A 22,107-nucleotide genomic window follows, 5' to 3' on the forward strand; every position below is an offset into this window, starting at 1 on the left:
CCTATCGAAGGGTGGCGTGCCGACAACACCCCATGCATGAACATAAACCCTATAAAATTTAGGAGAGGCAAGAATTTCATCATCGTTGATGGTATTTTACATTCCATTCCAAAGTACATAGCAGCTCATTATGATTAATGATGAATTGAATATGGTGGTTGATTAATGACACCATAATCATTATCATCATTCCTTTTCACTTTTTCCAAACTAGCAGGGGTTGTGGTTGCATAAGTAATACTAATGAGAGGCCCTAAGTAGCCCTTTTCAAGTTATTTCAATTCCATTAAGCAAAAAAGTTGTTTCTCTTCCTATAAGGAAAAGTAAACAAAAAGCTTTTGGACTCTTAAGAGTACTAATGGTAAAAAGAATGGCATCAAAGTGTGATTCATTAACTTTTATTCAAATTTGTTTGTTGTTCATTTTACCTTTTCGAATGAAGCTTTAGATATCTTTTTGGCTTTTGATTATTAGTTAAGACTTAAGTAGTCAGGTGTGACTTTGTTAAGATTTTTCATGTTATTAAACTCAATTAATATATACTTAGTGGGTAATCCACCGCCGGCCGACAAAAAATCAAGCGAGCCGTTCCCCTAACTCTCTAGTAGTAGACAATAATATAGGCTTTAGTTAAAGATGAAAGTAGTAATAATAATAATAATACTCAGATTCTAACAAGCCTTTATTTTTTTTTCTCCTAATCTTTCTAATGATTTAGTAACATGACCGACCAAGTGGGCAGTAAAGAGATCAATTATAATATTTGTATTAATTAATCACTACTATATTGGTCGTGCCTCTAAAGCCAAAGTAAGACTTTATTAATAGAGTTTTTAGACCAAAAAGGTCCTAATTGTGAGGACACTCTCTTGCAAAAGATACTGATTGTGATAACAAGACAAGTTGTAGATTGTTTATATGTATAATATTGACTAATTAGGATTTTTGTCTCTGAAGTTTGACATGTACTAAATCGTGTTTCCTGAACTTTTTATGCTGTTAAAAATTCTTCCTGAACTATTGAGATCGTTGGATTCAAGAATTTTCGTCCAATTTTAATAACATATGCCTAATGTGGATGAAAGTTCATGGGACATGAATCACGATTCGGTATGTGTCAAATTTTTGGGGGTAGTAGGTCACGATTTGGTACATATCAAAGTTTGAGAGGCACAATTTGATACATGGACGATCATTACGTTAGTAAAATTGAATGAAATTGGACAGAAGTTCTCGAATTCAATATTCTTAATAGTTTAACGGGAATTTTAACGGTTTGAAAAAACATGTAAAAGTTGAGAGGTAACAAATTCTAATTAGCTTAAAATATATCTTGGGGTCATCAATGATTTTTGGGGTTTAATTGTTGCAAATAGTAATAGTGCCTATTTAAATTAAAATTGTAGTCATTTTTACTAAATTTGTTTATTTTTTTGGGGATTTAGTTGTAAAAAATATTTGTAGATTTTTTTTGATATATAATTATCAAATTAAAATAAATATATTTAATTTTTTAACTGTGCTTTTTATTAATGGGGCTGTACCATATGATGTTAGTAGTAGTACATACACAACAATTATTATCACTATTCATTTTGTTGATGATGATCTTAACACCAACTATTTAATTTTATTATTTATGATTAAATAACTTTGAATTGAATAGTGAATACAAACAAATTAAATGTTTCACTTGTTATGTGTTGACTCGATCTATTCATTTTTCCTTTTTAATATTCGATGCTTTAGTGTTATTTATGTAAATAGTTAGATCCACTAATTTTTGACAATATATTATTTTACCTTTATTGAATTGGCATTAGAATGAAGATGGTATATTAAAGTACAAGTACTTAATGCTATGCACCATGGCTTTCATTAAGATGACTAAAGTATTTATATAGTAATTTGTTTATGTATAGTAATAATGATTACCATTTCATTCAAACTCCAAATTGAGTATTACTATCTTTAAACAAGTTAATCACTTTTAACTTTTGTTTTACTTTTTAATTATTTTGGGTTAAAATATATGTATGTGAAGTCGATTGAGATGACATTAAACTGAAATAGCAATGATAAATTAAAGGACTACTTTTTGTGTTCACATCTTTATTATTATTATTATGCCTATGACCCCCCCTTTTTTTTAAGCAACTTTATAATAACACTACTACTCTTCAACGTGGTAGTGAAATTTGTATTTTGCAAAAAATTGGCATATGGAGAACTAACTGATCTTGTATATATACACATCACCAAAAATAATAATAATAAAAATATATTTTTTTTTTAAAAAATGATTGATTGATTTGCCAAGCACAAGGCCAAATTAAGCTTGTGCCTGTCTATATCTTATTTTCATGTGTTTTCTAATAAGAATTCTTATCTCTTGATCCATCATGTTCATGAGCACAAACGAACCCTATCCTTGAATTTGAAATGGCTTCACCATGATTGATTTGCTCTTGACATACCCCAAAAACTTGTAACATCCAATAATACCAACCATTAGTAAATAGCTCCCTTTAGTCAGATCGCCCTCCACTATATACACATGTTACAATCGATCCAGGCCCGTCTCAAGGTGTTGAGAGGCCTAGGGCGAAATTTGAAACGAGGCTTTTTTTACAAAAAAAAATAAAATAAATATTATATAATTTTATTTATTTTTACTTTGAGATTATTATTGAAATTTTGACACAATATAATTTAACTTTTTATCTTCATATAACAAATAATTTTTCTCAGTACCATATAAGGTAACTTAACGTAATATTTAATTATAATTAATAGCATCTTTATTGAAGTACTATATATTTTAGGACTTTTGTAAAAAAAAAAAAAAAATCAATAGTATGTCAAAAATTATGTTAATTTTTTTTAATATATGTAATAAGTTTTTATAAATTTTTAAAAATAAATAATAATTAATAAATATATTTTTTATTTAAGTTATAATATTCTTGTTAGTTATTTTTTAAAAATATTTAATTTATTTATTAGAATTACAATAAATTATTTTATCTGTTTGATTGCATCAAGAGTAATTTTTAAAAAATTGTTTACTAAACATAATCTTTGCTCCTTACTAAAAATATTTATAACATAATATTTTTTATTTTAAATAATATTTTTTTTAAGAAAAAAAACCCCAACAATTTACTATAAATTTATTTCTAAACATTATATTATATATATATTTTTAGGTAATGCATTGAATATATCTTAAAATATTATATTCTTATCAAATAAATAAAAATAAATAAATAAACATACATATCTTTTACAGAATTTTTAAAACAAATAAAATGTGAGGGTAGTAGGAATCGAACTCAGCACCCACACCTCAACATAAAACCCCTCTATTACCAACTGTGCTATAAGCCATTTTATGTAATTATTGAACCAAAATTTATATATATACACATATTATATTTTTATTTTTTTATATATATAATATTAATTTTAATTTTTCCGGGGCCTTCGAAATTGTGGGGCCTGGGGCCAAGGCCCCGGCTGCCCCGCCCTCTGGCCGGCCATGAATCGATCACTATTGCAGGTTTCGATTGAAACTCACAACTCGAGTCACGTAATTGTTTAATCGGGTTAGTCAGTACCCTATAAACGACTGCCAAGTAGCAGTTTTTGTAGGGTCTTGATTAACTTGGTGCAACCACATGACTCGGGTTAGAAATTTTATTTGGGACTAATGATTTTTTTTTTTTGATAAGTTAATAGTAGAGAAAATAATAGACCATCATCCTAGTCCAATTAAAGTAACAGTCTCTTATAATTAATTTGGAATGTAATATAGTTGTAAGTTGAAGAAAATAAAATATGGGAAAGAATATATACTTTAGTTAATTTATAAGAACAATTTCCATCTACAATTACAGTGTTATTAGACTTTAGGAATTTTGGAGATGGATGGTGACTGTCACCAAATTAATTACCAATTTGATCTTTTTCCCCATCTTTCTTGGTGATGGTGACTTTGTTTTCATCATCTATATATCTTTTCAACTTATATATATATTTATATTTATACTTATATTTTGGTGTTATCCCACAACACTTTAGCACTTGAGATTTTATGAAATTGATAGCTTAATTAAGACCTTCATGTATGAAATTGACCATATATAATTTTTTAAATATTTTTTCCCTTTCATATATTAATAATCTTAATTAATTAATAGCTGAGTTGTAAGATCAAGCAAGTTATATATATACCAATTCAAATTGTTTGTGTCAAGGATAATTAAATTTCAAGCTTTTTATTAAACTCGGTGTTAAAAATTTGTGCTTTTTTTTTTCTTAGGATCGATATATAAAAAATAAGCGGTTCCATATATTATTTTTTAATTTTTTAATTTTTTTTTTAATTTTTACGGTTTAAGTTGTTATGATAGTTACTTAGGTTACCCTGTTAATTGTTCTTTGTATTAAAAATGATAAAAACTCCTAAAAAAATATATATTACATATATTGATATATATAATATTTAGCCCAATAATCGTATACATTTTATTTATATGTATATATAGATTGATTATAAAATCTTGGCCATATTATAATTTTTTTGTTGTTGAGAATATTGGCCATATATTATACTTGAGAGAGATACAGAGAGAGAGAGAGAGGCACGTTTCTTAATTTATAAATTGATGAACAAAAGAAAAAAAATAGAAAAAATAATATTGCATAAAAATAAGCTTGATCAATATTATATGATGATCTTGAAATTGACAATAATGATTTGTAATAAAAACACAATTATCAGCTATATATACACATATATATTACCACTAAACTTAAAGCTAAACAAGTTAGCTTAATTAAAGAAATTACATATATAATATCATACAATTACAAGCCCAAATTAAAATAATAGCATGAATATTAATATTACTAGAAATTAACTCTTAATTGCATGTTACGTACGTACGTACACGTACTGCTATATATAATATGTTACATATGAAATAATAATAATATATAAACCAAATATATATTCTTATTAATTAGGAATGAAATTTGAGGAGAAAGCATCAAGTAAGTTAATCCAATTCTCATCATCATCATGATCATGATTATTATATTGATCTTCCTGATCTTCATGAATCCCATTATTATAATTATTATTATTATTATTATTGATTTGGGTCCAATAGTACTGATCATCGTCTTGATCTTGACCTAATATCTCATCACAATTTCTTTCAATTATTTCTTCATTTCTTGCAAATCGTCCCCTTATGCGTGGCCTACTATCTGCCAGTGTTTTCCTACATGCATACTGAAAAATAATATATATGAAAATATATTAACAAATTTTAATTAATATTTACTAATAAAAAATTAACATAAGACTACACACAACAATGAGACGAATTTTTATAAAATCATCGTCTCATGTTGAAAATAGACATAATTAAGATGGCAGATTCTAAAACCGTCATGTCATGTAAAGTAAAACTTACAATTGGCTTTTATTTGTACTCAAGAATTTATAAATTGACTCTATTTAGCATGTAAAATTTTAATTTATTATATTTTTTTTTCTTCACACACATTCTCTAATAAAATTTACATGTATGAAATAAAATTTATTTTAACTATTTAAAATAAAAAAATTTATAAAATTTTATCAGAGTAAAAATAAATATATGAAAAAGGAATTGAAAATTATTGAAATGTATATAAAAGAATATGAAAGAAAATTAATAAAAAATACATTAATTTTAGTATTAGTATGCTTATATAATTTCATTTCTTGGAGTATAAATATAATACTCATTATATTAATAATTATCTTTTTTTAGTGTTTTTGATTTAAAAAAAATCAATTGTGGGCATATATATTTTTTGTGAATTGGGTATATATATATTGAACTTTTAATAAAGGGGGTTTTCTTTGGCCGCCCGACTTATGTATATAATTTTTTTTTTTTGTGAGAAAAAATCATAATAATTATTCTATTTTATTATTGGTCTTTAAAATTAGTCCACTCCCTTTAGTAAAATTTTCATTTCTAAAAAATAATAAAAAGAAAAAAGAAAAATCCATGAAAAAAAGAAAAGCAAATAGCCATTATGCTTTAATTAATGAATTTAGACGTGAAAGTACAATCTATACCATAGATTCTTATGTACCTAACCACCTATATATATTTACCAAGTATAATGGATTGGATTGTTCAAGTCCAAAGATAAAAAGTAGTAATTACTATATACACCACTAATAATAATAATAATAATAATTTAGAAATTAATTAATTAATTAATTACCTTAATTTTCTTGTTGAAGTTCCTCTGGTTTCTCTTGCTTCTATACCTCTCAATTCTCTCTTTTTTCTCTTCTGGACTGTAACGACATGCTTTGTTCATCCCTTCTATGATTGCATTACTCTCACTCGATATTGGGCTCTCACTCGATGAATATCGATAACTATGTTGCATCATCTTAATTCTCTGTTTAATTATAAATAATATATATAATTAATCTCATATATAAAACCACAACTATATTCAGGTCGTTCGGGTTTGACACGAACACGATTCGAGATTTTACAGGTTTGACATAATTCAAAAATTATTCAAACGTGTTCGAGTTTGTATTTTGTGTCAGTTATTTAAAATAAATTTAAGAACTCCACAAAATAACGTTTACCTTTCAACCCGCCAACACATTAAGAAATTTTATAAATTTTTTGTGTTAAGCGATCTTATTCGTGTAAGCAACTTATATATTTTAATTTAATAAATAATATAAAAAATCGTTAACCTGCAAGTCACCAGTGCTGTAGACTCTCCTAACAGAGCTGGTTTGCGAGTCAATCAACAACTCGGCGACTGAGGAAAGAGCTCGGTGGGCACCATTATTCTTATTCTGAAGGGAATGACTGCTCTCGCTCCGCTGAAGATGATGAGCTGCCGCCGAGCCCAGCGAGCTCGGCGAGCTGTAGCTGCTGCAGCCGCTGCTAGCAGTACTACTATTGCTGACGGGCTGTTCCAGCACATCTTCCAGCTGGGGATGGTACGCCATCCCTTGATGATGAAATTGAAACCCCCACTCGCTCTGTCCATTATCGGCGGCGCGTGTGTATATTGGGCTGCTGTAGTTCCCGTACATGGCGCGTGATAGCCCAGTTTGTATATTGTTTGAGTAGTGAGTTAGTGAGTGAAGTTTTTGAAAGTCTGAGCTTGGGTTTATATGTAATATTATTGTGTGTTTATAAAGAGAGAGAAAGAGTAAGAGAGTGGAGGTGGGAGTAGTGGGCCAGGTGAGGGGTTTGGAAGATGACGTGGAGGATGACGTCATAGGTTGGTTTTGAGAGAAAAAGCGTTGACCTTCTTATTATTAATATTAATAATATTATGATGATAAAAAAAAAAAAGGAGAGAAAAACTAATTGGGGTACCCCAACCAACGTCGACCTCTTTCTCTCTAATTCTCTCTCCGAATCTGGTATGAGATAGACAGTACTACTATTGTTGCTAAAATGATATACCATCAAATTCAATTTATATGTCTCTATATGATTATATTTCATATATCTATACATTATTATTACTCAGGGAAAATATATATATATATGTGTATATAATAATTGGTTTGGAATTGGTGATATTGTCAACGAAGGATTGCTCGTTAGACGTTATTTTTGACAAATGAGAGAGTGTTGAAATATATAATTCACAACCAAATGATCGACCTGAGTTAAATATCAAAATTACAAATAATGAAATCAATCCTCTCTGTTTTTATTTATATCAAATAAGTAAGAAATCAATGCTCTGTTTTTTCATTTATATCATTTTTTTTTTCAAAGCTGTAGTGTTTATGTATTTTGTTTAGAATTTAAATTACTATTGTTTTGTTAATAAAATAATAATAATACGTAAATTTTATTTTAAATATATATTTTTAATATGAAAGGGAAAAATACATAAGCTTATATAACTAATTAATGAAGTATTTCACATTTATATATGTAATCTCAATTTTTCGGTTTTCTATTAAAAAAAAAAATAGGATTTTTCTGTTTTTAAATTTATAGTTATTGAAGGTTATTTTTTTTCTCCGGCTAAGCCAGCCGACTTTTTTTGAACTTAGGTGCGGCTTGGTTGAGGTTGTGTTTTGCTACTATCATTAATCTTATTTTCGTGACATGCTTTTGAGTGTGTTAGCCTTATTTGTGTAACATGATTTTAAATATTTTAATTTTGTTTGTGTGATATGATTTTGTTTTGTTTTATTTTATTATTAGTTATTCTTTGTTCATCATGACTCATCATTTAAATTGCTATTAGTGGTTCAGAATAACAAGATTTTTGTGATTGAAGTCAATTACATACCTTATACATTAGTTGAGTGTTCAAGCTACAAGGTTGAACCTGCTGCAATAATTTTTGCTGTTTTGTCTTTTAAGCAGTGTATGAAATAGAATATAAGAGCATCTCCAAGGAGACATTAAATTTGGTATTACACTATTACTAAATTTGGTGTTAAAAAATATTTTCACTCCAACCACAACACTAAAATTTACACCAAAAAATATATTTTAGTATTATATTAATAAAATATAAGATATTTTAATATTAAACAATATATATAAAAATAAATTAGCTATTAAATATTAATAATAATAATAATAAAAAAGATACAGTTGCTACAGTGCTACTTCATATATGCAGTGCACTGTAGCAAAGACTGCATAAATCACCTCAAAATAATGCTATCTTGGAGAAGATTAACCACTGCATCCTCAAATTTGAGAGCTTCTTGGAGTTGCTCTAAGTATTCTTAAAATTAATTGTGATGCTGTAATTTTTTTCATATGGTTTTATTTTAACTTTTTTTTTTATGTCAAATGAATAGGAATTAGATGACTGATTATTTAGTTTGTTTTTTTAATTCTAATTTTAGTCGTGTCTCCAACAAGAGAGATGTCTCGATTGGATTGCACACTATTATTTTTTATTAAAAAAATAAATGAAGTATTTTCTTTAAAAAAATAAAGAATGAATGTAGTTAAATAAATTTAATAAATATCAACAATAATAAACTTGTGAAATCACATTTAATATATATATATATATATATACGTACATTGTTATATATCAGTAGACATTGGACATAAATGAGATATATCTCGTATCAAAAGTAAATTCTAAACATTAAATTGGTTTACATATAATTGAAATGGATAACTCCTCTGGCAACATTTTAGGTGTTCATGTTTTTTTAATTAGTTATAGGGGAGCGTACATATGCACATTAGTATATCATATATATATATAAATATATATATATATATATTGTTTCGAGTATAGTCTTATTATGTACTGATATTTGTATTTATATATGTATATATATTTATATATGTTTGTCATTGTGGGTGATGGAAAGTGGTATAGTAGTACATTGTTTTGTTGGGCACATGCAAATGTAGGAATTCCTCGATTTTACCTAACATGCAACACTATATATCATTAATAATATTAATAATTAACCACACTTGTTTAATATATGAGTACTGCCTAGACTTAGTTTGTTCATAAATAAATAACCTCTCTTTCTAATTTTGGATTTTAAAACGTGTGAGCTATGAATATTAATGGAGAACGAAATAATTGATAATAATCATTATTGTTTTATTATAATATAGTATAAACGACATTGATTTGGAGACCAACTAAATTGGAAACTTAGAAAACTGACAATTATAAAATTCGGTCAAACAAGGAAGAGAGCAACTATAGCATTAGCTACCAATTGAGTAAAGCACTTTTCATATCAGTTGTGGTTCTATAAATATATATCGACTTCTCTCCATTACATAAAGTGTTATTAATAAACATTTTTAAGTGTTTAATAAATATATTTATTTAAGTAATGCTTTATCACTTATGAGTAGTTAATATAGTTTTTCACATTATTAGTTATTAAATTTAAATATATGAGACATAATTAATAGGAGTTGTTTTATAGATACACAAAAATAATAAAAAAAATTACATTTGTGTAGATTTTTTTATATTTATATCTATATTTATGAATTTTAATTGTTTTTTCACAAAAATATGGGTTACTAATACATGAAAATAATGTTGCTTTCACATTATTATTAGGGGAAAATAATATCTTTTCTTCTTTCGAAAAATTAGTAAAAAAACAAAATCTGTAAATATATTGTTAGAATTTAGAATGAAAGAGAGCTAAGATAAATGAGGTTTCATCTCAAAACTAATTGACAATTAAAGAAATGAGTAGCTCATTCATCTTATATATGACAATTTATTTCTAATACATATAAAATTGAAAAACAAATCCATAAAAATATATAAAAAAAGTAAAAAAAGTCTAATTTAAAGTAATTTGTGTAAATTTTGCACTCCTCCCTTATGGGTTTGTCTTTTATATTTAGAGAGGCCAAGTATGTGGTTCACATTTTAGCCGATCAAGCTTTGTTTCACCCCCTTGTGTTCGTCAGGCTCTTCGAGCTGAGGAGTCATTTCTTTTGTAATCGTTTGGGTTTATAAATGAATTCCTTTAAAAAAAAAAAAAAAGTAATTAGTGTAAATTTTGGTTAAAAGTGGATACGTAAAATGTAGGCCAAGTTGGTTATATTCATTGGTCCCGCCACTTAATATAAATGGACAAAAGAGAAAGACAGTACACAACATCTCCCCATCCCCATGTGAAGGGCATTTAAAATTTTTAAACACATATATGCATAAATTAATAAATTAAGATGGATATACATAAAGTGAGACTCCAACACTTATAATCTCATATGATCATATTACTTATTAGTTTATTAATTAATACATATTATTATACGAAGTAATCATTAAAATGACATAACAAATTAGAAAACAATTAATTAATAGGCCGCAAAAGCGCTGCTTAATTAGTGGGATCTTAGTAATAATTATGATTAGATGGAGGGGTCATTTTTTCTATATATATATTGTATAATATTATGATCATGTAATCATAAATTAATCAAACAATTATAAGATCCCTTTTGCTAAAAAATAGAGTCACTTGTTGTAAAATTTGACATAACACTATAATATAATTGATGTTTTAACTTTTAAGCATATTCTTATTATGGGCATCTTGAGGTTTCTTTTAAAATAGATATAAATAGATGATATTAATTACATATCCAAATTAATATATATTTATAATAAGCACACAGTGCATGAGAAAGTACTCTCGATCGATCTTCATCAAAGAATATTTTCATTGCATGGTATATATTATATAGTTAACGAAGCCAAATATAGGACAAAATTAATCTATCAAAACACTTATATATGTGGAGATCATGATGTTGTGTTAATCGTATATATACATATATATTATTTTATATTATTAAAATAAAATATCGTATACATTTTTATATATTTATTTATTACGTGAAGGTATAATTTAGTACTTTAATAAATTTTATTACAATTTTTTTTCATAATTTAAATATTAACTATATTAAGAAAATATAATTTTTCTATTTATTAACTAATTTGCCAACAACTCATTAGAAATCTATATCTAATTACAAGTTTACAACTTCATATATACAAACACTTTTCATATTTTAATGTAATATTACTAGCATAATTACTACACTCTAATTACACATTGACTTTCAAATAAGTTCTTAATAAATTTGGTTATATATATTGACGGTACACTGAATAAAAATATTAGAAAAATATGCAAAGTCAAATTAACTTGAAATTAAATATATATTATTGCATGAGGGATTAATTTTGCTGCTACATATCATGATGTAGTTTCAAAATGTAGAATCATGAAATTTTATGTGGTATATATATGCTCAAATCCTTTGGCTGTGATAATAATACGTACGTTGAAAATTATCTAATCATGTCCTATAGTAATTTATTCAATATGTATATAAATATAAATATGAGAAAATTTATATATACACACATGTACTGGATAGCATATAATTATTGTCTCCATAGTAGGTCCTTGAGAATCATCTATATCACTTCAAAAAGGTGTATATATATATGAACACAATAATCAATTGAGAGAGAAAACTTAATGATCAGTACTCATCGAATTGATTGCCATGAAGACCTGACCTCTATATATGCACATGCATACATATGATCGATCGTTCTGTACATATATTTATATATTTATATAATATAAAGAAACTAAGATGGTCAGAACTATAATGTAAATATATTTGTGTGAAATAACTGTATAAGTAACTAGACGTTTCGTTACTCTGTTGGTCAAGAAATGGTCCAAGCCAATGGTAGCCTATTGGGAACCATTGTTTTGTACTTATTATTATTGGGGGTGTACTGATGCCATTTAGCACAGCAACACACACACACACATAATATATATGTAAATATATGTTATGTATTTATATATATATATAAACTGACTCAACTCAATCACTTCGAAACGCACTATAATATTATATATGCTTATGGTGTTAAAGAGTCAGCTCCCCATTTTCCTCTCCATTTGCGTAACGTAGCGACGTAAATGCTTACAGTGCTTTTCTACCAACTTGATGTATCTTGTCTCTATCATATATCATGTATAATAATATATAAGGATATATTAGTAATACTATAAGATGATGACTTCCTACAATTGATTAGCGGTTCTTTATAATTTTTATTAAAATAAAAAGTAATTTAATTTACGGTTTAAATATACCTAAGTTTAACTCTTCGTTGTAAATAAATACTTAAGTTTAGTTTTTGACTAAATTACATTTTTAGAACTTCTGTAGGTACCTGTCTATTAAGGGTTAAGTCATTATCCACATGTTATTTTCTTATTAATTTATTTAAACTAATTTTTAAATAAAAATAAAAATGTAATGACTTGGACCAATCAGGGACTGCCACGTGACAATTTACTTAATATTTAACGGTCAAGTATCTGCAAAAGTTTTAGAATTATAACTTAAGTATTATTACAGTTAAAAAAACCAATTTCTCCGTATTTAAGTAGATTGCCTAGTAGCAAACCTGATTTTAAAGTAAAAACCAAAACAAAATAAGTAGTTTTGAATAACAAATCTATTTCACAAAACTTATGCCTTAAATACGAGCTTTGAATGTTACTCTATTGTGGCCCGAACCACCACAGTTGCTATAGTTTTGAGGTAGCGTCACTCTTTTATCACTAGACGGGAAGCATTTCTCCTGTTGTCTTCCAACATTACTTTTTCTTGGATGACCTATTGGTTTCTTCTCCACATGTACCCTAACTTTTATGTTCTTGATGTGTTCTCGAGGAACCCAATCATTCTCATCACCAACGAGATTGATTGTATCATCGTAAGTCTACCTCCATGTATCTTTCGAATAATAAGGAGAGCACTACGTGTATACACTCGTATTTATTTTTAATACCGTGACACATGCATGAGGGCAAGGGAATTGGCCACTCCTGGAATGGTTCGAACACATTTAAATGGATGGTATTCTCTTTTATCCACAGGGTTCCCCAAAGAGTGTCGTCGTTGCAAAATATATCTGGTTAAAGGTGACACTACAAGAAACCAACTTTTTAGCAACAAAATTTTAGCTACCAAATATAGTTGGTAGCAGTTAATTAATATTAGTTACTAAATTTTCGTAGCAAAATGAATTTGTAGCAAGTTCTAATAAAAAAATACTATATGAGTTTCCTACCAAATATTTTAGTAGCAAATTTATATTTTTAGCTACAATTATCTTTGGTAGCTAACATTTTGAGCACTAAATAAAAATTTGCTACTAAATTTTAGTAGCAAAATGAGTTTTAATCAAAATGACACTAAATATGCTTGTTACTAAAAATTTTGGTGGCATATGAATACTTTTAGCTACTAGTATTTTTTGTAGCTAAAATTTTATATTGGCGTAAAATATAAAGTTGATGCATTTTGTGTATATTATTAGAATTTATTGCAATTATAAATTTATTGCTACTAAATTATATCATATTTTTACACTAGCAAATAAATATTTCTAGTTAAAGTGTTTTATATGTATTACTAATTAATAAATGTAGAATATAATATAATATATATGTAAGAATAGTAAACATAAAAACATAATTAAATCTGTACTTGTGCTCCAAATTAAAAAAATTAATCTATATTTTTTTAAAAAACAATATGTATATAAATTATATTTTGTTCTAATATTAAAGAAAGGTAAAAAGAAATAATTAAATTTATAATAAATGAACATGCAAGATAAACTAAATTTAAAAAATTATAAACGCCATATAAAAAATTGAAAGAAAAATAATGTAATAAACAACTACATAAGTCATATAGGATATATATAACTTTGTTGAAACAAAGATACTAGATGGACCCTCTAATAAGCTTCAGTAAAAATTTCAAAGAAACCAACATAGATAAAAGCATCTTAGGGAAAAAAAAAAACAAGCACTTACTACCTTAAAACAAATTAATAAACTGAAAGGTTTGCATAACACAATAACAATGTTTCTTTTATTGTGATCACTCAATTAAAGCACTCCATCTTCTGTAATTTCTTCTAAAAATTGGTCAGCCCATTCCAAACGAATTTCATCAATTTCTTGTTTTGTATAAGTTTTTTTCCCATTCCACTGCAATGAGTAAGGTAAGTATTAGTTCATATAGTAGTATTTATAATAAAATAGAAAAATATTTTATCATAGTGTATATACCCCAAATATATATATATATATAACTTACTTGAGTGGTTAGCCAATTGATAGGTCTAGAATTCATGCAAAATTCACGCATGTATCTCATTACATAATATCCACACTCAAAATCCGATATTTGTTGAGGACACTGCACATATTTATGAAATAAAAACACAAAAATATTTTAAAATTTATAGAATAATTACTACATTGTTATATTAATGTAATTTTATTTTACAACTTACTTTTATAGATTTCCATGTAATGCCAGACTTTTTTGGCTGCCTATTACTGGAAGCATTGTAGTAATCAAAAGTCCTAATAAACAAAAGAAATATTAAAATAATTTAAAAAATAAAAATTAAATTAGACTAAACCATAATATTATTTAACTTACATTGCCATTAGAGATTTAATTTTATTAGGCGGGGGTAATCCAATTGAGTCAAGCCAATAACATGTTTCACGCAATACATCAATAATTGCTAGCATCCAATGGTCTCTGTTGACCACCAAAGTAAGATATTATATGTAAGTCAAATATATTGATAACATAAATAGTTAACTAAATAATTCTTACCCGCATTAACGAGAAAGCAACCAAAATTGTCCTCGCTTCGTTCCTTCCATGCGATCTCGCCATTGTCATTGCATTTTGTGCTTCGACATGAATCCAAAGCTAAAATTGGATGAAAGAAACGAAAATATTGTGCTCGATTTGCCTTCACCAACTTTTCATGTAAGATCCTAAATATTACAATTAGATTAATAAGGAAAAAATATTATTTAGTGCATTAAGTGTAATTTAAAGATAAATTTTTTACCTAATGTAAAATACTATGCAAGCAGCTCCAATCCGTTTCATAGTGCCTAGATGAATTACATCAATAGGTGAAATATGTAAATATTCATCATTATCCAAAATTTCTGGGTCCATCACCATGGAAAAAGTGTGTGAAGCTTTTATAAATCGAACAGCTAGTAATGCAGCTTTTACACCCTTTGGAGTGTCCTTAGGAATCTCAAATTTAATTGGAGAATCTCGCACTTCTTCTAAATTTGAGGACGATTTAGTGGGTTTTTGTGAAGATGAGGGTTGATCTTTTTCTTTACTTGGCTCCAGTTGCGTGAAAAAACTATTTTGTTTATCCTGAATCAAAAAAAAAAAATTGTTATAATTTATTTTAAAGACATGAAAAAAAAATATGTGAGAGTAAATTTATGTTCTAATAAAACCATTGATGGAATTCTGATTGGTGACTCTGATGATCGTTCCTCTAATAATCTGCCTTGTTGTGATTCATAGAATATTTTCATATTCTCTTGAACGATTCTTGCAACATTATTATCTTGATCCTTCCTTAGATCTTCAATGATTTTCTCTAATTTGTCCAAACGTTCTTCTTCAATCTCTTTATGTTTGGATGATAATTCCACTGAGATCTTTTTTCCAGGTGTAGGACCTAAACCTCGTAACCAACCATATTTTCCTTCACCTAACACCTGCCTATATATAGCAGCCTCATCAACTACTAGTAGCAAGCCATCTTCAAATTGAATAAGTTTGTCTCGTCGCAACTCAACCATTTCATTCTACAATAACAATAAAATAATGATTTATTACTTTTACAAAAACGATTAAATAAAATTATTAACTTTTAAAGTTAACATACATATTTTTCCTTGGCTATTTCATTGATCCATCCATTCTCAATCGTATAATGAGTTTTTCGAAACATTTCGATCTCTCCACACTTCATAGTTTGTTGTTGTACTTCATCACCTATGCTTTGTTTTGATTTCTGTAATACATTTAAATAATAAATAAAATTAAAATATAATAATATTTTAATGCTATTATACAAAAAAAAAAAATACTACCTCTTCATGTAAGTATTGAATAAAGGATTTTGTTCCACCAGAATGCATAAAAGAAACTTTTGCTCTATTTTTAGAACCTGCAGCTGACTTTTTCTACATAACATATTTCATGTCAGTATTAAGAACTTAAAAGTATTAAATGTGTACAAATTGAAGAAATATTATGATACCTTCCATTCTTCATTAGAAAAACAGTTTTTACACATCCATTCCCAGTCTTCGTCTGTTAGCACCAACTTTTTAGGTCGATTTTCTAATGGATTTTTACCTTCCTCGATAAGAGATTTGTATTTACTGTGGCATTTGTTACGGTAGCCCCTATATCTCTCTTGACAATAGTGATTGCAAATAGTTTCGAGGTATGGATCTTTTTTAAAATCTATGTCAAAGATGTCCTAAAAAAAAGATAATTATTAAATGAATTATAAAATTATAGCTTTATGTACATAAAAATTGTACTATAAATATGTATACCATGATGCGAGCATATACTGCTTTCTTATCTTCTGGAGGAATTTTGGCCCAACCACTATACTGAAGTGGAGCATGATGACGTACTTTTACACCAACAGTGTTTCCAAATATAGTTGCATTTGGCCCATACACTCTAAGTTCACCTTTCCTATAAGAAATTATTTTCTTACTTGTATCATTTTTTGATGAACGTCTAACTCCATCCCCACGAGTAGGGCCACGGGTGTCTATTCCACGAAGATACATGGAACAAAAATTTAATGCCTCGGTAATAATGTATCCTTGAGCAATACAACCTTCAGGTCGAGCTTTGTTCTTTACATATTTCTTTAAATGACCTAATTCCCTGAAATTTATTATGTTTTCAATGAATAATTTTAAAATATTGTACTCAACAATTATCGAATAATACAAATTTAACTAAAATACACTTTATGATACCTTTCGATTGAATACATCCATCGCATTTGTACTGGACCTCCCAACTTAGCTTCTAATGGCAAATGCACCGCAAGATGAATCATCACATCAAAGAAAGCAGGAGGAAAAATACTTTCCAATTTACATAAGGTAAGTACAATGCCCTCTTCCAATTCATCTAAGTCTTTCACATTTAATGTCCTCGCACATAGTTTTCTAAAGAACAATGATAACTCAGCAATTGCATCCATCACCTTTTTATTCAAATATGGCCTTAAACCAATAGGTAACAACCTTTGCAGTAAGATATGACAATCATGGCTTTTCAACCCAAATAATTTTCCATCTTTCATGTTAACATTTCGAGAAATATTTCCTGCATATCCATCAGGAAATTTTACAGATTTTATGAACGTACAAAATTCTTGTCGTTCCTTTGCCGATAGTGTATAACATGCTACTGGTTTCAACCATTTATTCCCTTTCTTTTTCATGTGCAGCTGCTTCCGAATATTTAAGTCTTGTAAATCAAGTCTTGCCTTTTCAGTATCCTTAGACTTCCCATCGATACTAAATATTGTACCGACAACACTCTCACATATATTTTTTTCAATATGCATCACATCCAAATTATGTCTTAGTTTTAACTTAGGCCAGTATTCTAACTCCCACAAAATACTTTTTCGCCTCCAGTTTGTTTTGTTTTCATAAGATGCATCCTTCATTTGTTGCTTATCTTCCTTAATGATCTTATCATTTTTCCCTGGCCTACATTTCCATAAACCTTTTACTTTGTCCAAGATTTCATCTCCTGTTAAAATTCTTGGAGCCGAACGTCTTTCAATTGTGCCATCGTACTCTTTATCCTTGCGCCATTGGTGGTTCAGACTCAAATATCGACGATGACCCATGAAACATGTTTTTCCTCTTACTCGAAATGAAGATGTGTCTTCCTCACAAACAGGACAAGCCTTATACCCTTGAGTGCTATACCTGCATTACGTACCATATGCCGGAAAATCATTAATCGTCCATAATACTGCAGCACGCATTGTAAAATATTCTTGGTCAACAATATCAAAAGTACGCACCCCATTTTCCCATAATTCCTTGAGCTCATCAATTAGAGGTCGTAAAAAGACATCTATGTCTTTGCCTGGAGCACTGGGTCCTGGAATTAGTAATGCCATCATTACGAATTCTCGTTTCATACATTTCCATGGAGGCATGTTATATGGCATTAGCAACACTGGCCACATACTATGTGCGTTTGATAAATCACCGAATGGATTGAATCCATCTGTTGCAAATCCCAACCTAACATTTCTAGTTTCTTTTGCAAAATTAGGATATTGTCGATCGAAATCCTTCCAGACTTCTGCATCAGCTGGGTGTCTAAGTTCACCATCAGTATCAACACGTTCTTCCTTATGCCACCTCATATCAGTTGATGTATGGCGAGACATAAAAAGTCGTTGTAGACGTTGAGTTATGGGAAAATATTGCATCTTTTTGTATGGGATCTTCTTGCCTTTAGTTCCTTGAAATTTGTATCGTTCATGATCACATACAGGACATCTTTCAGCATTTTCATTCTCTTTCCAAAATAAAGCACAATTGTCCTTACACACATGAATGGTTTCATATCTTAAACCAAGATCACGCAACATTTTCTTAGCCTCGTAATACGACCGTGGAATCTTATTGTCTTTGGGAAATGCTTTCCAAAGTAAGTCCAATAGCAGATCAAATGATTTGTTACTCCAATCACACATCACTTTAATGTGCATTAGATTAACAATAAATGTTAAGCTTGAGAATACCGTGCATCCGGGGTACAACTCCTTTTCAGCTTCATCAAATAAGTTAGGCAATGAATTCCTTGCATTGTTGTCACCATTTGAATCTCCAAGGTTCACAAAATCACTATTTCTATGAGATTGATTAGATAAATCCTCTAATGCTGGTATCATATCGTCATCATCTTCATCATCACTATCATATAATGTGTTGTCTTCCTCAACGTTTGATTCTGCATTCTCTTGATCCTCATGTATTCCTGTGATATCTTCCCCGTGAAACTCCCATAGAACATATTTTGTATAAAATCCTTTTACAAATATATGACGCTCAATTGTCTCCAAGTCATAATAGTATAAGTTCATACATGAAACACATGGACATCGAATCTTATTTTCATCATTCAAGTGAAAGGATGATAATTTAAGAAAATTCTTAAGTCCGTTGAAATACTCCACCGATAATCTATTCTCTTGGAAAATCCACTTCTTATCTATCATTTTTTATTTTATCTTTCGATAAACACGATGGATTATACTACAGCAAAAAATATTTAATATTAATGTGAAGAATACTAGGGCAATACCAATTATAAATTATGGTAGAAGGAAAAGAAGTACCTATCTATAGATTAACATTGGAAGTAAGAAATTTAAATAACAATGTCCATAGCGAGAGAAATGTAAGAGTTTGAATTTCCGACTTAATAAACACTTAAATTTTTGTTTATAAAACTAATACATTTAAATCAAAATTTAAAATATTAAAAACATAGTAGACCAAATATAAATGAGATTTACAAAAATATTTGTTTAGATACTAATTAGTAGTTTTTGTTTTAATTTTTTTTTTTGCACAGATTATTATTTTAATTTAGATACTATTAAGTATAGATTAATATTTTTTATATAGAAATCATTTGGTATAATTTTTATTTTAGTTGGATACTAAAAGGTAATAGTTTTACTTTAAATTGATTAATTTATACTATATATATGTGGGTTACCAAGAGGTATAATTTATGTAATAAGAGTATACAAATTAAAAAAAAAATATCTACCATTAAGTATTATAAATTGAAATTCAAAAAGTAGCTACCACATAATATATAAGAATCTTAAAAGATATAGATTTAGATGTTATTAATTCTGTTGAAGAAAAAAAAATGTACAAAAAAAAAAAATTAAAGTATAAAAATGGAAAATAAATACATATTTTACTAAATAAATAGGTCCAATAAAATAGTAATTAAATTTTAATTGTAGTTTTTTTTTAATGAAATTTTAAATGTGGTTATTTAAATTATTTAATATGAAAAAGTGGGTATAGGTTTATGCATCATATATTAGTAATTATTTTTTTTTTTTGAAAATTATATATTAGTAATTATTTATAATAGTATTAGGGTAAATTTTCCTAATATTTTTAAGGCTAGTAAAAGGTTTAATTTTTAAAAAATAATAATAATAAATAAAATAAGAAGGAATAAGCTAGCAGCTAGCTTTAACACACACAAACCCTAAACTCCCAAAAGCTAAACCTAAAATCGATCTATCACAGCTTATTCCTAAATTCCTAAATTCCTAAACCTGATATCGATCGTGCCGCCTAAATTCCTAAACCTAAAATCGCTCTCAATCTCTCCCTCTCGTCTGGTTACAAAGTTAAACCACACCTATTAAGATCTTGAGCTACTTCTTCGGTTGAAGAGAATAACCTTTTATGGAGAATCTTCCTCACCTGAGTTATGTCCTGCTGGGTCGTCTCGTAATCAGATTGCCGCTGAATTTGCTTGCGGGGTTCAATCTCAACAGTTGTCTCTGTCCCTTGCGAGCTAAGTAGAAGAAGGTAACGTTGCAAAGCAAATGGATTAGGTTTTGGAAGGGAAAAGACCATGGCTTTCTGCAATTTCGACATCATTTCGTATCAAATTCTTCAAAGTCTAAATCTTTCTCTGTATTTATGATCCGTTCAACATTAACCACTAAGAATTGACCAACGAGAATCAATACAGTTCAATTAAAGATATCCAACAAAATCTCTTGCAATGCATCGATGTCAATAAATCTGAGTGAAAGAGGAATTAAGAAATGGAAGTAAATCTTGAATTGAAGTGACCTTTGAGGCTAATTTCAAAGATCCCATGGTGTTGACCGCGGCGCGGTGCGGTGGCGTACAAGCAGCGTCCATTGTCGATTGTACGGAGTTTCCATGAAACAATGATGCACAAAGCTAAGTTATCTTCACCTGCTCTAAAACCGGTTTCGAAAAGGAAACTTTTGGAGGACCTCCGAGCAGGTGACATGTTAACGGAGGAGGGGCTCAGTGTGCTAACTACGGGGAAGAAGCAGAAGAAGGCATGATACCCCAAGACGAGTAAAAAACTGGTAAAAGGGGTAGCTTTCATTACACCGCATTTTTTGTCTGTTTCAAATGTTTATTCATTTAGGAAAAAAGAAACAGAAAGCGAATTTGCAAAGGAGCAATTTAAGCTTGATTGTTTGACAAAAACCTACTAACACTTTTCTCTTAACAGACCTTGACAGATCCCTTGGCCAAATCTTATACAACTCATAGTGAATGCTCAATTGAATTTGAAGTGGATGGGCCATACAAGGTGACATGGAGTGTGATATCAATTATAGTTCAACATTTCCATATTTTGTTACTAATATATTGGTTTCATGCAGGCAATGATTATTCCAGCTTCAAAAGAAGAGGGAATTTTCATTAAGAAGCGATATGCAGTTTTCAATGATGATGGGACCCTTGCTGAACTTAAAGGTTTTGAATAGGCGTAGAGGAGAGCTGAAGCTCATCAAAGT

The 22,107-nt window shown here is 28.4% G+C and overlaps 3 protein-coding genes and 1 long non-coding RNA gene across 4 annotated transcripts; all 4 read right to left on the bottom strand.

The window, feature by feature from the left end:
- Window positions 1-4,820: 4,820 nt before the first annotated feature.
- On the bottom strand, window positions 4,821-7,229 carry LOC115718829 (zinc finger protein CO3). Its single transcript, XM_030647645.2, has 3 exons — window positions 6,791-7,229; window positions 6,295-6,477; window positions 4,821-5,302 (listed from the first exon to the last, which is right to left on the bottom strand). Exons 1-3 carry the CDS (start codon window positions 7,136-7,138, stop codon window positions 5,024-5,026), a joined length of 810 nt encoding a protein of 269 aa, XP_030503505.1. The 5' UTR covers window positions 7,139-7,229; the 3' UTR covers window positions 4,821-5,023.
- A 7,237-nt stretch (window positions 7,230-14,466) lies between these two features.
- Window positions 14,467-15,275, bottom strand: LOC133034054 (uncharacterized). The gene is made up of 3 exons (XR_009686014.1): window positions 14,953-15,275; window positions 14,754-14,855; window positions 14,467-14,644 (listed from the first exon to the last, which is right to left on the bottom strand). It is a non-coding gene; the product is annotated as an uncharacterized LOC133034054 (long non-coding RNA).
- A 119-nt stretch (window positions 15,276-15,394) lies between these two features.
- Window positions 15,395-16,695, bottom strand: LOC133034055 (uncharacterized). The gene is made up of 2 exons (XM_061109069.1): window positions 15,944-16,695; window positions 15,395-15,857 (listed from the first exon to the last, which is right to left on the bottom strand). The coding sequence occupies exons 1-2, from the start codon at window positions 16,292-16,294 to the stop codon at window positions 15,528-15,530; spliced, it is 681 nt and encodes a 226-aa protein (XP_060965052.1). The 5' UTR covers window positions 16,295-16,695; the 3' UTR covers window positions 15,395-15,527.
- Window positions 16,696-18,480: 1,785 nt separating this feature from the next.
- Window positions 18,481-19,647, bottom strand: LOC115720298 (uncharacterized). Its single transcript, XM_030649451.2, has one exon. It carries the CDS (start codon window positions 19,645-19,647, stop codon window positions 18,481-18,483), a length of 1,167 nt encoding a protein of 388 aa, XP_030505311.2.
- Window positions 19,648-22,107: the final 2,460 nt, after the last annotated feature.

This window comes from Cannabis sativa, chromosome 2 (assembly GCF_029168945.1).
Source record: "Cannabis sativa cultivar Pink pepper isolate KNU-18-1 chromosome 2, ASM2916894v1, whole genome shotgun sequence".
Lineage (NCBI taxonomy): Eukaryota > Viridiplantae > Streptophyta > Magnoliopsida > Rosales > Cannabaceae > Cannabis > Cannabis sativa.

What these genes read in the sequence shown, in the direction of transcription:
- LOC115718829 (XM_030647645.2), bottom strand. Translation starts at nt 7,138, where the DNA reads ATGTACGGGAACTACAGCAGCCCAATATACACACGCGCCGCCGATAAT. An exon ending in ACAGCACTGGTGACTTGCAG is followed by an intron (nt 6,478 to 6,790) that starts GTTAACGATTTT and finishes ATAATTAAACAG; the next exon opens with AGAATTAAGATGATGCAACA. An exon ending in ACTTCAACAAGAAAATTAAG is followed by an intron (nt 5,303 to 6,294) that starts GTAATTAATTAA and finishes ATTATTTTTCAG; the next exon opens with TATGCATGTAGGAAAACACT.
- LOC133034055 (XM_061109069.1), bottom strand. Translation starts at nt 16,294, where the DNA reads ATGGTTGAGTTGCGACGAGACAAACTTATTCAATTTGAAGATGGCTTG. An exon ending in CAATCAGAATTCCATCAATG is followed by an intron (nt 15,858 to 15,943) that starts GTTTTATTAGAA and finishes TTTTTGATTCAG; the next exon opens with GATAAACAAAATAGTTTTTT.
- LOC115720298 (XM_030649451.2), bottom strand. Translation starts at nt 19,647, where the DNA reads ATGAACTTATACTATTATGACTTGGAGACAATTGAGCGTCATATATTT.